Source organism: Asterias amurensis, chromosome 6 (genome assembly GCF_032118995.1).
Source record: "Asterias amurensis chromosome 6, ASM3211899v1".
NCBI lineage: Eukaryota > Metazoa > Echinodermata > Asteroidea > Forcipulatida > Asteriidae > Asterias > Asterias amurensis.
The window spans coordinates 21,223,285-21,241,235 of NC_092653.1; the positions used below are offsets into that span (position 1 = coordinate 21,223,285).

Below are 17,951 nucleotides of genomic sequence, written 5' to 3' on the forward strand. Positions count from 1 at the left end.
CATTCATGCTAATATACTCTTACCAGGGTTTTAATGCAGACACCAGCGCTAACATCTCAATAGCGAATGTGATATTGAACATTCATGTATACATTCTTACCAGGGTTATAATGCAGACACCAGCGCTAACATCTCAATAGCGAATGTGATATTGAACATTCATGTATACATTCTTACCAGGGTTATAATGCAGACACCAGCGCTAACATCTCAATAGTGAATGTGATATTGAACATTCATGTATAAACTCTTACCAGGGTTATAATGCAGACACCAGCGCTAACATCCCACACCTTGATGCTCTTGTCTCTGGATCCTGACACCAAGAATGGTCCTGACCTCTGGTTCTTCTTCGTCTGCAAAGAAAAAACCCAACAACAATCAACATTTGTATGCTCCGTACTCCGGACCTAGGGAATTTATTTAAACCATCTCAGCTACCTGGGGAGTATACAGCCAATGCAGTTGAGTAAGTTGTGCATCAAGCCAAATCACAAGAACCATTTCTGACCTGACATGTTACAATTTTAACAGACACATTGCCTTCTGATTGGGTGCTGTGGGCCAACGGACCGTGTTCGTTTGCAGAGTAAAAGGAAAGCCACTTTGAAAAACATCTTTCAACCATATTCATTTCATAACAAATGCTTTTATGCAAAAGTGTATCCCAAAGTACCTAAAGCCGGCCTCAAGTCGACCTTGCGTCAACAAAAAACAGTCAGCGACTGACTTTTCAGGATCACACTGCCTCCTTACCAGTTGACCAATCACAGCCGCGAAACCCGATCACCGTTAGTGCAAAGATCACCAAACGGTTCAAATGGTGATCAGATTTCGCGGTTGTAATTGGTCAATGATAAGTGGGCCTGGCTTAATGGATCGGTGTATTGTTCCAGTTCACACATTTCTTTAAGTGACTACCATTTCTCATCTTACACATGGGACATCTTCCAAATAGAATCCCTCCTAACATGAAGCTATTATTAACAACAGACCTCTGATACGATATAGAGCACATTAATTTATTATCATTATATTCACATATCTATGTTTGTGACCCGCTACGTGAAAATGAGTCAGATGTTGACAATTTCAAGGATTGAGTTTTATGCATGGCAGGAAAGAACACACCAACAGCAGTAATTTGGTATATGTCGAAGTTTTGGGGTGTATCACGTAGCGGAGTTACTTTCGTTTGAAAATAGCCACTACATAATTTTTCCTGAAAAACGAATTACCAGTAAAGTAATGTTTTAAACTACCATTACACGCAAAAGGATACAAAAAAGATAAGTATTATCACAAATTTTTTGTATTCATAGCTTTATTGCCTGAAAGTAAGTGTTCGAAAGGTTAACCATGCAAATATAGATCTTAAAAAGTAAAAAAAATAAATAATTTTTTTTTTTTTCACATTAAACTGTCCATTACTTAATAATGCATTGGGCGACATCTGACTCATTTTCACGTAGCGGGTCACATTTTCTAGAAGCTTGTATTAAAATAATAGGAAAAACCCCCAAACAAAATAAAAATGCATGAGTACTCCAAGTCATACATGTATTTCCAAGGAAAGCAAAAGGGTAAAAGGAAGCAATAATAATGCGCCACTGGAGTGGCGATAAATACCTCCATATCATATTTCAGTCTATGGCCGAGAAACATCCTAGATAAAATTATATGCAATCTTTGTATAACCTTTTGAAGAAATTAAACATGAGCTTCGCAATCATATCAAATTTCTAACCGAAATATGAATCAGCATTTTGAGCATTTTGTCAGCACAACAATGGTGTCCATGCATTGATTCCGTTATCTTTCAAGGTCTATGCAATCAAAGCACAGCAGGTAGAGTTACATGCAAGTCTAGGTTAATTTAGCCGCAAAGTCTTCAGTCAAGGCTGTAGGATAGTAAATCCCTCTGAAAAGTAGCTCACTTATTACAGATCTACCAATAAATGTGCGGAAGCATTTTGAGCTGGCAGGAGACATGAGGTTTAGAGAACCCATCAAGGTATTGGGAGATAATGCAATGAAAAGGTGAGCAGGAAACCGAACACCGCATTTGACATTTTCCCTGAGCAGAGCAGAGCTTTTGTTAAGATGAATTTATTCATCATGCACAGAGTCAATATTGTTTACCTGCTTGCCATCAATTTTATTAACCAGAGTCAGCTATGTATTAAAAACATCAAAAATTCAACCAATGGAATTATATGAAAGGTACATGAACAGAGATAGCCATTAACAAAATAACAGCATGTTCTTATAATCAGCAATGTAAGGGGAACTTGTGGTTTCTTATCTGACACCTGAAAAAAAAAATTGCATCTTCTTAAGGTGATCCCCTGGCTACCGCTTCCCAGATTGTATTGTAAACTTGGGTTTGATCCCTGGCTACACAGCAGTTAACAATTGTATGGCTTCTGACTGGCACCTCCGAACAAATATATTGACAAAATAGGGACACCGCCAACATAGGGCTAGTTGGTAGAAAGCCGGCACGTTAATCAGGAGGTAGATGATTCAAATCCAGCTCTTGTTAACTTTTCTCTGTTCAACCCCAAATCCATTAAAGATCCAGACATATGGCAGGTTTGTATCCTGTCTTTCCTGGTTTCACTGGAGAGAATACTTTAAATTCATAATCGGACAGGCACTTGAAATGACTCTCCTCTCCCCTAGGGGACATGTATTTTGTCTGTGACTGAATCAACAAACAAATTCTTATAATATAGCGCATTTCACAATAAACCGTATCAATGCGCTTTACATTAGTCCCTTTGTCATTGGGCAAATAAAATCCCTTTAATCTTTCTCAGCTCCAGAGTATACAGCCCCGAGCTGCCGTGGCGCTCCAAAGGCTTTTTCATTCACATTATCAACCTTTACCCTCGCAGGTCTCCATTTATACCCCTGGGTGAAGAGATGCAATTATAGTAAAGTATCTTGCAAAGCGAATTTGACGTTAACTTGACGTCACAACCCTCCTTTCGCAGCTACATTTGCAAGAGAGTTGAGCAGAGTTGAACTGCTGCGAATTATTCGTTGCGAGTTTGTGGCGTCAATATTTGCTTCACATTCACATTCCCAGGAAGTATGAACCGGGCTCTAGCCACTGTTAAAGCTGTCAACTTGTTTTATGGTTAGTCCAGTCAACTGAAATATTCCACTCTATGGTAACTCAAGACCCGAATAATTAGACTGGGTATGTCAGGCCAAATTCTATGAGATGATTTGGGGGGATTTGAGGCGGTTAGGGTTAATACAAAATGACAATTGTTATATAAAAACTATGCCTTAAGTCATCAACACTGGTTTGCATGGCACCAAGTCAAAATTGTTCGGTTTGGTAGAATCAGGGGTAATATTTTAAGGGTAGTTGTACGTACTTCTGCACCGATAGCTTCATTGATGGTGGGATGAGCGCACTCTGGTGCCCAGCTGACACACTCTACAACATGATCATGTTCCCTCAGCTCTAGCTTGCATTCCTTGGTGGCTACCACCCATACTCGCACAGTCTGTGGATGGATAAAACAAATCAAAATAAATCAGACTCTAGTCCAGAACAAGATTTATTCCAAGTTCTTTCACAAACAATTGCGTGTGCGAAAGTTGACATTAAAGGATTCAAAGGCACTGGACACTATTGGTAAATACTCAAAATATTTGCCAGCATAAAAACTTACTTGGTAACAAGCAATGGAGAGCTGTTGATAGTATAAAACTTTGTGAGAAATGGCTCCCTCTGAAGTAACACAGTTTTGAGAAGTTATTTTCCGCGATATTTGATTTTGTGAACTCATAATTAGATTTGAGGTCCCGTAATCAAGCATCTCAAAGCACACAACTTTGTGTGACCTGGGTTTTTTTTCTTCCATTACTATCACACAACCTTGACGACCAATTAGTTCAAATTTTTACAGGTTTGTTATTTTATGCATACATGTATGTTGAGATAAACCAAGTGAGAAGACTGGTCTTTGACAATTACCAAAGGTGTCCAGTGTCGAAAAACAAAAGGGATTCAGGGTTCTCCAAAGGATTGTTTGTTCAACTGTGGGGGTATTTTGGAACCAAATTGTTGGCTGTTCCTAGAGTATAGTTTTACAAGTATATCTTTAGCCCTGGTTCCAACTTCATAGCACCGTTTACTACAAGTGAAGAACATCCAGTGTTAGCACTCAGAGTTTGATTGTGAGCTTTGTGGTACTGTGGATCCTTCACTTACAGTTTGGTCTTTAACCAAGTAAGAAAAGAGCAGTGACTATAGGTAAAACTGAATGGGGATTTAGAGTCAATAAGTAGTTGGATGTCAGTCACTTCATACCTTTGCCACTTGGTACCTTGGTCACTTCATACATTTGGGTCGCTTACAACCTTGCAAAAGGTTAGAAAGTGTCCAGGGCAGAGCTGTGTATTGAGAGAGTTGCGAGATGAAAGGACCAGTTTTCTTTGGTCACGTGATATAGAAGAGTTTGCGGTAACACCATGTAATAACAATCTCTAAATGAGTTGGGGTGGTTCTGAAAAGAACCGTTGGGTTAACTCGACGTTTCGATCAGTATGCTCTGATTGTCTTCCCAGAAGACAATCAGAGCATACTGATCGAAACGTCGAGTTAACCCAACGGTTCTTTTCAGAACCACCCCAACTCATTTAGAGATTGTTATTACATGGTGTTACCGCAAACTCTTCTATATCTTATCTCCACCATGCAAAGTTTCAAATCCTACTTTGGTCACGTGGTTGCTGGACGCCGTTTTGTCTCCAAATGCAGCACAACCCACTGGGCACCCCGTGTTCGCCCATACATTTCTTGGGACAAAAATGGCTTCTAATCGCAAAATGTAGTAACTCTCCCAATACACAACTCTGGTCTAGGATACGAAGGGTTTAATGTACGAAGTGACCCGACACCAAGAAGTTGACTAGAGTTGGGAAGACTAGGCTTTGAGTCATACCTGGTCATTGGAAGCACTCGCTAGCAAGGAGCCGTCATAGTTCACTTTCACCATCCTCACCCATTCCCTGTGACCTTGAAACGTCTTTACACAATACCTGCACAACAAGGTACACAAAAATACACCATAAAAGGAAGGTTACAGAATTGGTAAGAAACAAAAATCGTGAAGATCACAGATTTACATAAAACCTACACGGTCTAATGATGATGATAGTAGAAATCCCTTGAAATAATTCTGTCTGAAATTTTATATCTGATGAGAAATAAACAATCTAATTTTGAGTTTTGAGTTTATCGTTCAGTGAGCGTTTTATTCATTTATGTTTTGGCATCAATGCAATGCAAAATTTGTAATTGGTATTTCACTTTTCTCTAGTAACCCAGATGGCTGATTGATCTCAAACTTCTATGTATGGGGACCAGACTATTTCGGCATCCAGACTTAGTCTCGCTCATAGAAATAGAACCCGGAGGACGCCGAGTGTCTCATTGCGTGTGCAGTTTCGTTGTGCATGGCAAAATATTTTACCATGCAGTGACGTCATCATTGACCAATGAACACACTAGAAATGGTCTATGTGCGCTGATATCTTGCCATTTTGCCATACACGCGTGTCACGTGATGCTCATTTTGCTATACATGCGTGTCACGCAATGGTCATTTTTGCCATACACGCGTATCGCGCAGCATCGATACGCCGCGTCCACAGACGACACAGAGGGTGGCCAAGCTCAGCGTTCTCCGGGTTCTATTTCTATGGTGTCGCTACAATGAGTTGAATTGAGAAAACACTAAAATAGCTGAAATGTTAAGACTCACCCTGTGGCCACCTCCCACATTTTGATTGTCTTGTCCCTGGACCCAGACACGACAAAGTCACCGGTGGGCATGAAGCTAACGGATGAGATGTTGTGATCATGGCCGTGCATTGTTTTAATGCACTCATACGCCTGAAAGTCCCAAAGCTTAACTGTCATGTCAGCCGAGCATGATGCTGTAAAGAGTAGAGGGAAGAAACGAGACATCAAATATAACCATCAAATCACTCAGCAAGGAATGTTGCCAATTAGTTAAGCTGTAATTTCATCACAGATCAAACTCAAATTGTTTTGGTCGCAAGATGCTAATCGCCAGATGCTGTAATTGCCAGACACTAAGACTTTTCATTGCAGTCTATGGTCGTTGCACAGTCTTTACTAATGCCAGTAGGGTCCAATTTCATAAAGCTGCTTAACAGAAATACAAATTGCTCAACAACAATTTTCTACTTAACAAAATGACAAGGATACCAGTCATAACTGTACAAGTGACATGATAGCTTGGTTGTTACCTCATTCTGGTAAGCATAATTTGTTTGTGCTTAGCTACTCTTTGTGCTTCAGCAGCTCTATGAAGTTAAGCCGAGGTTAGACTGGGCCCCTGTCTTTATCCACAATGATAAAGACAGGTCCCTGCCGCTAGATCCAGTGATTCCAATGGATACAGTGATATCATTTGATAAACGTGCAGTGACATAGATACCCAAATAATCACTATTGTTACGTCCGCAATAGAATTTGACTGCGTCTCTCTATGTGAAATGAGAGTAGGTCAAAGTTGAATATACATGCTGGTCTGGAGGCTGATCTCTGGCATTAATCACAAGCCGAAGTGTGACGTCAGATGTTCAGGCTAAGCAAAGGTCAACAATTTGCAAATCAGACAGGTTGGCAATGTGGAGGGCTTGGTGGCAGCAGACTTACCAGGTAAAATCCATTGGTCTCGGTGCGCATGCTCAGAGAAATGATGAAAATTCACCTGGTAAGTCTGCTGCCACCTAACGTTACAAACTCCCATGCAAAACAATGTTGTGGTATTAGCTTACCTAGTATTTTTCCTGTGTGATCGAAGCATATATCTTGTACACTGTCCGTGTGACCTTTGAGAGTACGTTCAAAGTCACCAGCCTCATAATCCCAAACCTGTACAACAACAAAACAACAGATCATAGTTGAAAATATCTCTACAAATATACTTTACCTAACAATAAAATCCCAAAAGAGTAGATGTGAAAGCATGCCCCCCCCCATCCCACACACATACGCATGTATTTCTTGCTCGCATAAAGGTTAACCTTGCACACATACTGGTGTACAATTTAGCATTATTTTTAAAGCACCTTGTGTATGATTCAATGGATGCAGAGTTGCCAACAGTTGCATCTTGCAATCAGGGAGATATTTAGAATTACATTAAACATAATGGGGAAAGTTTCCACAGGAGATTTTCAAATTTGTTCACCAATGTAGACAAATCGGTTTATTTTCAAGGTACTTTCTGCAAAATCAGGGAGAGTTGGCAGTTTTTATAACACTCAGTTCTTTGTTCTTATCGCGCTTTATCAACAAATGTCTCGTAGCACTTTGTGCGAGTTTACAAGGTACTTGTAATGAAATTGTGCAATATGCTGCTAGCCATGCAAGAACCACATCGGTCAAACCCCTTCTCTTAGCAATAATCCTACTACATGTAGGTTCCTTTACAATGCATTACACAACACACCGACCTATGGCTTTACAGTGTACGTCTCATATGAAGGCCAAAGCAAGTTAGATTAAGTGCTTTGCTCTGGGCACAAGAGCCATGATGGATTCCAAACCCCCACACTCCCATTACACTAGAACATGAGTCTAGTGCACAAGATTGCTTAGTCACGAAACTCAAAAAAATGAATTTAAATTGATATTTGAAGGGAAACCCCCCCATGACAAACCTTTATCGTAGCATCTTCAGAAGCTGTGACCATAACACTGTATACAGGGTGGAACAATACTCTAGTTATAGTGCTACGATGGCCGGTCAGTGAGTAACGCTCTGGAGGTCGCGGTATCCACTCTGTTGGAGAACGTTTCTGGTTAGGTCCTCCTGTGGTATATTCCTTCTCCGTCTCATTCAGTTTGCACTCCAGGTCCATCACCTTCTTCTGTAGTCTGATCACTGAAGTCCATTTCTTCTCCAGGAGTCCGTTGTACTTTCTTTCTACATCTCCAGGCTGGGGGGGGGGGGGAATAAAATCAAAAAGGAAAGAAGATTAAAACAAATGGGGATAAGTTCCAGTTTGGCCAACTATTGTCGGTCCTTTACAATGAATTATTGTAAATGTTGATTTAACATTCATACTAGCTTTTACAGATAGACTATGTATTATGTATACTCATAAAATATGCAGTATGAAATGAAGATGTGAGTTTTGGAGGGCCAAGTCTTACAAGGCAACTTACAAGTAAATAGTCTCCAGGAAGAAGACGACTTCAATATTCACATCTACTTTAGTTACTTCATGTACTTTTTTGTTTCAAGTGTGCCTTCAATGAATGAAGTCCAGTCCAGTTGGTTGCCTGGAAGTTGCCCCAGGCCTGGAAAAACACGAAGGGCATGGAGGCGCTGGCATTGGTTGCCCTGCTCTTGACCATGGTGCTCTGTTCAAACTTATAGACTTTAAGATGTTCCAATGGTTGTTCCCTTTTCAAAATAAAAATGGCCTTGCCCTCTCAAAGATGAAGAACTTTCTAGGGTGTTGATTGTTCTACAGTGTAGACAATGGCACAAGGAGCCTCAATTGTTCTTCATGAACTGTTTTATTTAATGATGACAATTAACAGACATAGATGTATAACTGCAGTTTGTCAAAAGAGGGAGGCACAGCAAGATTTTGCACTGTGCTTTTAAATAACACAGCTGAGAACACAACAATGAAATTCACCTGAATGCTGCATGCCTGAATCTGATTAAGCCATTAAAAAAACAAAATGCAGTAAAATCTTTCCCTGGTTTAGAATAGCGATATGTATCAGTTGCTACTAAACAAATCATTGTTTGCTTCTCAAAATTAGTATTCAGTGCAAAAAACTAGTTTAGTCTCAATATTTCACTATGCAAAGTTGTCGGACAAAATCATTCCCTGCAATGCACGAACATTCTGTGTATGGCACATAATTTAGCTTTTTAAATTGGCGAGTGAGACGGTTAGTGTTTGCTGCCACTGGGCTTAGAATAAGGACTGGGCAAAGCTTTCATTCAATCTACATGTACACTGATCAGTGTTGACATGATGGATGTGTGAACCGTGCTTGTAAATTGTCAAATAATGAGAATGTATATTTTGATTTCCATTCCATCTGATCTGCATTAACTGCAAGTCATAAAACTAGAATCTGATGACTGGAAATAATTGAAATGTTTTTCTTACTGGGAATCAATGAGCCACTAATAGGAAAATCAATGCTATGTTCTGTGCAGTTAAAGGTGCACTTTCCTTGTACATTTCAGTGCAAACAATTTTCATCGAGGCCCATTCCATAGGCCTATCTAAACACAATCATACGCAGTGTTTTCCCTTAACCTTTACAGTGAATAGCCAGCAGGGACAGTAAGCTTGTCATTTCAAAAGTCTGTCAGCTTTTTCACCCGTCCATTAAAAAAAAATGAAACAAGAGAAAAGCAAACTAGCCATCTGGTCCACTTGGAGTGAATTTTGACCGGTCCTTAGGGCCCAATTTCATAAAGCTGTTAAGCAGAAAATACTGCTTGACAAATTTCTTTGCTCAGCAAAAAATGAGAGGGGCACGAGCCATAACAATGCAAATTTAAAGTAATTTGGGCTGGTAACCTGTTTCTGCTGAGCAAATACTATTATGTGCTAAGCAAGTTTTTGTGCTTACAGGCTTAATGAAATTGGCTTGGCCCAGGTGTCCGAACCGGCATTTTGCCACGGACTACTGTTGCGGGTGAACGCTGCACACACCCACTGAACTACTAGGCCTGGGCGAATTATTTGAATATCCGGTTAATGGCGAATAGGTTTTCCTATCCGTAACCGCGAATGCCTTTTTTTTCTTAACTGGATATCCGCAATGGGCGCGAATACCTATTTATAAACCGGATAGTTCTGTAATTACAACCAAGTAACCGGATATTCTTAAATATCCGAATATCCGCGGACGTCGGGCGACAACTGATAGGAATGTTTTGTCTGAATCCTTAATGAAACTTCTATTAAGACAGCATAAAACAGCATAAATTAAGTATTTAACTATGCTCACCTCCGTGAAGAATTAAAACAATGACATTTCTGACGTAATTTGTTCAAAGATTACGAAAGTTTTCCTTCACGTAGAGTCAATCACGATCAAAAGAAAAAGCAAATCGCCATCTTTAAATTAGATCCAGTTATTTTTATGAATGAACCGAGTGACAGTCTAAAACTAATATCAATCCGCCCATAAGATCTCATTCACAAACGAACAGCGAATTTTTTTAATTTTAAATAGCGCCCTCTAGTGACGAAAAAACTATTCGAATAGTTGGCCAGCGGTATCCGAATATCAAAATTTCACTATTCGCCCAGCACTACGAACTACCAATATGACTACTGAATTTGCATGACTTCTTCACATTGATTCGACACAAAACTACACCTCGGGTCACAATTCAAGCTGATTGTTTCGATTGGCTGACTGCTGAATATCTGCAGGTGTTCACCAAACTGATTACATGTGACAGGTGACAACAAGATGTGCAAGGTCGAAGGCTACGATGTGCAAGGTCTAAGGCTACGATGTGCAAGGTCTAGAGCTACCCTAGGTTCTTACCAAATCAGCCTCTTTCTGGAACTCATGTAGAGCATTCTCATAGCCATTTGATCGCAGGTAATCCGCGATGGCTTTATTTCTGCAAGAAGAAGAAAGAAAACAGGGAGTTGTTAGAAGTTAGAACAAATCATGAGGAATTAAAGTTTCATCATAACCCTTCAGAACCAACACTTTTCTAAAAAAAAAGCTACCCAGACGACGAAATCAACACTTTGTGCGTTTCGGATACCATACCACACTTAAATTCAGCTTGCTCCAGTTTCAAGCGAGTATAGGATTACAGGTCAACTCCTTTTATTGCATGGTCTTTATGGTCAAATATTAAGGTTGGCTTAAATTCGTTTTCGTCTTCAAGAGTTGCAATATGTTAACAATTTACAATTCCTCAATCAAGCTTAATTTTCACTAAAACCATATTCAATGGATACAATTTATAAATGTAGCACAAAACAAGTTTTTCTAAAATTGTACAACAATTGTCAGAATAAAAATTCTAGCAAAAACTTGTACCCTTTCAAGTAGTTCACGGTCAATTTGCAGAAGTCTAGATAAATAACTAAACATGTAATAATAATATGAAATTCTATAAAAGTACATTGCGTCAATGGCAATCTCAATAGAGTTTTTTGTAAAGGTAACGACCTACATGTACGTGGACATCAATCAACAAAGCATGGATACATTTTACATTTCATGAAGATTACATTCAAATATGCGTACTTGCTGCATGATCATCTTCAAACACCACATATTTTCATTTTTCATTATTTCGGCCAAATTATCTCAACAAATTGTCTTTAATGATAAATTAAAAGAGAGAAATACAAAACAGTGTACCGCTTGTACATCGTGTACAGATGACAAGTTTGGTCATGTGGAACGTGTGTCAAGGTTCCACACCCAAACCTTCATGGAATGGCTGAACAACAAGGATCAAACATTGCTGCTGTACATGTACATCATCTAGGTTGAGTCTGTAATAAATGGATGATTGCTCTCGGCCATTTTAGATTTTAGCCGCTTTGGCCTCAAATGACGCTAATTATTATTATTATTATTATTGGTTTTTTAAAAAACATTCAAACTTGGTAGCCAGAGGGTGAATTGCGTTTAAAATTACAGAGCATAAAAAATTAATATTTTTAAAAATTAAAGAAAAACATTACGAAATAAAAAAATATTTATTTAAGTACAATTTCAAAATAAAGATATATTCAAAGACTAAAATACAAAAATACTTTCCACTGGGGAGGCATTACCCACTTCTTGCTACATAAACTCTGTTAAGTGTAGTGCTGGGCGAATAGTGAAATTTTGTTATTCGGATACCGCTGGCCAACTATCCGAAATTAACCGGATATTCGAATAGTTTTTTCACCGCTAGAGGGCGCTTTAAAAAAAAAGAAAACAAAAAAAGATTATTTTTTTTGCCGCTAGAGGGCGCTGTTCGTTTGTGAATGAGATCTTATGGGCGGATTGATATTAGTTCTAGACAGTGTCACTCGGTTCATTCATAAAAATGACCGGATCTAATTTAAAGATGGCGATTTGCTTTTTCTTTTGATCGTGATTCACTCTACGTGAAGGAAAACTTTTGTAATCTTTGAACAAATTACGTCAGAAATGTCATTGTTTTAACTCTTCACGGAGGTGAGCATAGTTTAATACTTAATTTATGCTGTTTTATGCTGTCTTAATAGAAGTTTCATAAGGATTCAGACAAATCATTCATATCAGTTGTCGCCCGACGTCCGCGGATATTCGGATATTAAAGAATATCCGGTTACTCGGTTGTAATTACAGAACTATCCGGTTTATAAATAGCTATTCGCGCCCTATGCGGATATCCGGTTAAGAAAAAAAAGGCATTCGCGGTTACGGATAGGAAAACCTATTCGCCATTAACCGGATATTCGAATAATTCGCCCAGGCCTAGTTAAGTGCTACTATTTATTTAATATTTTAAACGATATTTTAAATTTTTAATATAGAATGGCACTGGCATCTACTCTGAATATGTACAAAATGTAAATGTATTATCAAATGGGGTCACTACACACTGACATAAAACATGTAGAGTAATAAAAATATGTCCACTAAATATGTGAACCATAGATCTAGATGTTACTGCATTATGGGCTACAATGTACAACCATCGGTGTATGGGTAAAAACCAAAAATTAATATTCTTTATCCCCGATGCAAATTTAACATCTATTATATCGTTGCGGTACCTGCTGCCAAAACATAGGATTCGAACTGCCTCTAGCTGCCGGGCAACCTCGGTAGTCTATGTTGGTAAGACACTGCTCTAGAATTGCAAGGGTCGTGGGTTCGAATCCCACCCGAGTAACATGCCTGTGATATTTTTTCACAGGACTCGGGAAAGTACTGAGTATACAGTGCTAAAACACATCGGTGTATGGGTAAAAACCAAAATTAATATTCTTTATCCCCGATGCAAATTTAACATCTATTATTTAAATGTACAACTACATAAATTTCCTATTTTTATTAACATTGCTTTATACTGTAGGCATACATACGTGACCTTTCAGTATTATGTCAATTGCTGAATAATTTTTAGTTGGAAATTAATTGGAAATTTAATATGACCCATTATATGTATTATGGCTCAAATGACAGGCATGCAGTTTGACAATGCACAGCCATGTTGAGTATAACAGGGTATGCTTCGTTTTTGAAAGGGCAAGGGCACCAAGGTATTTTCTCTTTGGCAAAGGGCACCCTATGAGGAAATTGTAAATTTCTACTGGAGCATTTCAAGGGCACCAAGGCAATGGCAAGGGGCAACAAAGGCAATTGCCTCCGTGAAGTATCAGGCCTGGTATAATGTACAATAGACCGATCCATTAGGCTCCGCCCACGGCGCATGTGTGAGCAAGAACACGCGAGCCTCTCCAATGCCATTCTGCACAACTCTGTTGCGCGCGCCAAGCATACGCGCACGTATGTCAGACCTTATTTTGTCTGACTTTTGGTTGCGCAATGGGTTGTGATTGGTCAATACGCAATGGGGCAGAACTCCAATGGATTGGTCTATTAGATAGCTACAATGTTGAACTGTTTGTTTAATAATGAATACATCAAGTGTGGATTTATATGAAGGCCATGGTCTCTGATGCCCTGGTGTTGGCCTTGGTGCCCCTCAATAAGACTGCGACATATTCCATATGGATGTGGCCTTTACAATAAATGTATAATGCAAATGAACTTGCCCTAAAACATGAAATTCCAGGCCTGATAACATACATACACTTTATGTTACTCTATGGTCATACCATAGAGAAAACCTTGCTTTATGGTCATACAGACATATTCCACTCCACTCAGTTTATTGATAACATGTACACTACATGTATGAAAACCATCACATTATTCTCAAGGGCATTTCATTGAAAATGTGCATTATGTAATAAAGTATCAAATTAATAATGTACAATGGCTTTGAGGAAACTATTTAAGTTCAGTACGTATAATGTATATTGTACTTTTGAATACAACTACAGTACATTACATACTATGTCAGCACAGAAATACTGAATTACATCAAGACCATTGCCTCTGGCGCCCTGGCCTTGGTGCCCCTTTAAAACATTCCGATTGAAAATTTAAGCGCTCTAAGAAAAATTGCCTCACCCACCCCCAACATTCTAGGCCTACTGTATTCCTCATTGCTTTTCACTCAAATTGCTTTTTCTGTACCTCCATCATGCCCATTTAATAATAACATGGAGGAAGAAAATTTTCTCCATGATAACAATTAGCCATTATGGGAATGCTAAGAGAGCACAGTGTTTGCCAGTAGGGAGTAGATTACGTAGATGCAAATTAACATTGCCTGCAGACTGTACAGCTCTACACTCCATGACTAGTGTCAGACTTTAGTAGTAATGTTATCCACCTACAGTGTCAGATCATGGAGTCACCTGACTGCTTGATTCAATACACGAACATCATGCAACGATTGGATGCACAAGAACATTGTCTACGACACACATACTGTGCATTGTAGACAGTCTTATTTGATTTTAACGCTCTGCAGCTACCTTGTAAGAACTGTGAACACTGTTTACTCTGTCTTGTGTACAAAGCACTGGTGTAATAACGGACACCTCTTTATGGAGTTTTGAAAACATAAAGGCGTCCAATAAAAACATGCATTCAGTTGATTGTACACATGAAGTACATCAATGCACAAAAACAGCCAGTATCATGCAATTAATAAAAACGTACAAAAACAAAATCCCCTGAAGGATCATGCACCGTTTCTCGACTTGGTGTTGTTTGGTCAAATATGACTGGATTACCAAGGAGGAAATGTTGACATTGTACATTCCCTACTCAATCAACTAACCTACAATGCAAACATCATGTACAAATGGTGGCCCGTATGATGATGATATATGTGCACACCATATAATGTAGAACCATTGAACACAACGACGTCAAGTTGAAACCAACGGTTGAACTTTTCAGAACCACCCCAATTCATTTAGAGATATTACATGGTGTTAACACAAACCTTTCCATAATTGTATAATTCCACCATGCAAAGTTTCAAATCCTACTTCAAGGATTTGGGTACTTGTTCAAAATGTCAATATATTTACACTAAACTTACAGGGTTTGAAGATAATGATAGTGGAAAGCTTCCCTTCAAATCTTACTTACTGAGGTGCTGTAGTTTTTGAGAAATGAGTAAAACAATGTCATGAAAATACGTTTGTAAATGATTTTAAAATAATTTCCATCTCATGAGACGAAAACTATTTTCATGACATAGTTTTACCCATTTCCCTAAAACTACAGCACCTTAGCACGTAGTATTTTCAGGGAAGCTTTCTACTATCACTATCTTCAAATTGTGTAGTGTAAATCTGTGGACATTGTGTTTGTTGTCCTACAAAAGTTACATAGACCCTTTAAATAGCAAACATATTGAGAATCCTTAGGGACAGTCCAAGGTTCCCAACGTTTTCAAGGTCATTCATGTTAAAAGAATATGACTTTTGCACCCCACCCCTTGATTCCCCCGAAGTCGTACTCATCAACTTTGTTTTCAATGTGATGTACACATTTTCTAGATGTCCCTAATAATGCCTCATTGTAGTTTTGTTTTAGATACAACCCACAACCCAGCATGCTCAGTCCAGCATGTCCAGCCAGGATCTACGGATGGATTAGCATCCATTAATGCCATGAGAACTAAACGGATCATGTGCACATGGGTACAGTGAATTACCATTGTACAGTATGTAGAATTGTAGAAGTGCACAATTTGTAAATAGGTCATGCAAAACGAAGTACATCTACTAGGCCTACATATGTACAAGAAGGCCAACATTGTCCTTAGATGCTTTAACAATAACTACACCTCATTATATTACCACTCTACTGTCACATTACACTCCTCCACGATTTCTTCGGTCCACACTTGACATCACTCGCTTGAATGTTCCCTGAGCAAACAAAGTTCTAGGTCAAAGGCTTTCAGTGTGGCTGGGCCCATGATTTGGAACAATCTCCCAACTGCCATTAGGAGTCTAATACTCTATCTGCATTTCGTAACGTCCTAAAGACTCATCTTTTTCGGCATTAATTTCTTTCTAGTGCGCTATGATCTTGATGGAATATCTCGTTATAAATTGTTATGTTTTGTAAAATGTACACATCATTGAAGCACATTATCTCCATCCCATAGGGTTTAAGTTAAGACTGGTTGGTCACAGCATTCCTCCATGGTCACAGCATGGAAGAAGCAAGCAGGTAGAAATAGGAAGTCACAGATTGGCCACTGTGTTTAGAGTATTTTCTTAGAGATCCATGGCCTAGAATGCACGTACATGTATTGCATCCATGTCACTCCAAACCTACACATTACGCTCACACCACACTGGGTTTCTAGCAAACGCTAGCCTTTCATAAGGCCACATGGGTATTGAGCTCTAGCACCTTGAAATGGGTAATCCAATTAATTTAGGGTCAATGTCAATAAAATGGCAAAGTGTCATGTTGTACTTCAGTAACAGACTGTACGGTCACCTATCACAGTTGTGTGCAAATACATAAAAATATATCTGTCCAAATGCATATTAGAAAGTCCGACTCAAACGTACACTAGATAATAATGAGGATTTATTATAGCTCGCTTGTCGCCATAAAAAAGGAGACAAAGAAATCACAAAACCATATTACAATCTTCAATCAAGCAATGTATTACATGTAGCCTACATTACATGTATAAACATTACATTGTTCAAACACATGTAGCATTAGACATGAGGTGTGTGTCTTAAGACAGACAGTTCAAGAAATTGATGGTCTAGTAGCAGTCTACATGTAAGTACTGTAGGTGACGTGGAAGTGTATTCTATAGACATGGTGTACATGTTGTACAACTGAAAATGATCTATCACCCCAAGTATGTTTAGATTTTGTTTCAATAAGACATGATTTTGTACTCAAGCGTAAGTTCTGTAAAGGGTTACATCTGCATGCATCTGAATCTGGTGTGGCTATCCGGTACAGATCGCCCGACACATTAATTTGCGTTACATTTATGTAGATCAGCCACATGTATACAACATGTAGTTCAACAGCTTGACGTACATTACACCATGTAGGTGTAGTATGTACAAAGTCTGTAGTGAACATGTACCATGTACAATGTAATTACCCATAATGTTCTTTATATTACCCAGCTGTACAGCTAAGGTCAGGAATTCATGTACTCATCACTGTTGTATGTGTACATGTATGTGATGCGTCATCTGCTTCAATCAGAGCAATGATTGTTACTGATTATGCAACATGGATACACACATGAAATAGGCTTGGAAGTTCATTTTATTTTTGAGAGGTCAAGAAAGGTCAACTGTCATTTTGCAAAGGACACTTCCATTCTCTCTCTAGTAGACGTAGGCTTTTGCCTGTGGTCTCTTCCTCAAGTGGTGCCCCACCGGAATCAGTTCGGTGGTATCACAACCTGACCATTCTTGGGTGTTGTCTACCCAGCGCATCTTTGGTCGGCCCTAGGTAGGATGCATCTCTCTGGCATCCAATCTATAACGGCTGTTGCCAAGCCGCCTTGATGAACCACATGGCCCGACCAAGCTGCCTTTCAAAGGGCACCAAGGCTAATAAGAAGGGCAACAAAGGTCAAAAAACTTCAACATGGATTCCAGCTCCACAAAAAAACACCAAGAAGTTAAAAATTCAACTGTTGAGAAGAGTGGTTAGGGAAGGAATTGGGCTGTTTTTGTACCGGTTAGTTCTACACCTGATTGGGCAAAGTTTGTTAGTATTTCTAAGATTATTGTTTCTGCTG

At 39.0% G+C, this 17,951-nt stretch overlaps 1 protein-coding gene across 2 annotated transcripts in view; it reads right to left on the reverse strand.

Annotated features, from left to right (window-relative positions):
• LOC139938356 (lissencephaly-1 homolog) overlaps positions 1-17,951 on the reverse strand; it is a 38,503-nt gene that overhangs the window by 7,501 nt on the left and 13,051 nt on the right. The window contains exons 3-10 of one of the 2 annotated variants that reach the window (XM_071933817.1): positions 10,601-10,679; positions 7,723-8,001; positions 6,835-6,931; positions 5,790-5,964; positions 4,968-5,064; positions 3,393-3,524; positions 2,143-2,175; positions 255-356 (exon numbers count right to left, since the gene is read on the reverse strand). In XM_071933817.1, the coding sequence (XP_071789918.1) occupies positions 255-356; positions 2,143-2,175; positions 3,393-3,524; positions 4,968-5,064; positions 5,790-5,964; positions 6,835-6,931; positions 7,723-8,001; positions 10,601-10,679 (994 nt within the window). The remainder of the gene's footprint in view (positions 1-254; positions 357-2,142; positions 2,176-3,392; positions 3,525-4,967; positions 5,065-5,789; positions 5,965-6,834; positions 6,932-7,722; positions 8,002-10,600; positions 10,680-17,951) is intronic. The other variant, XM_071933819.1, reaches the window with a different exon arrangement.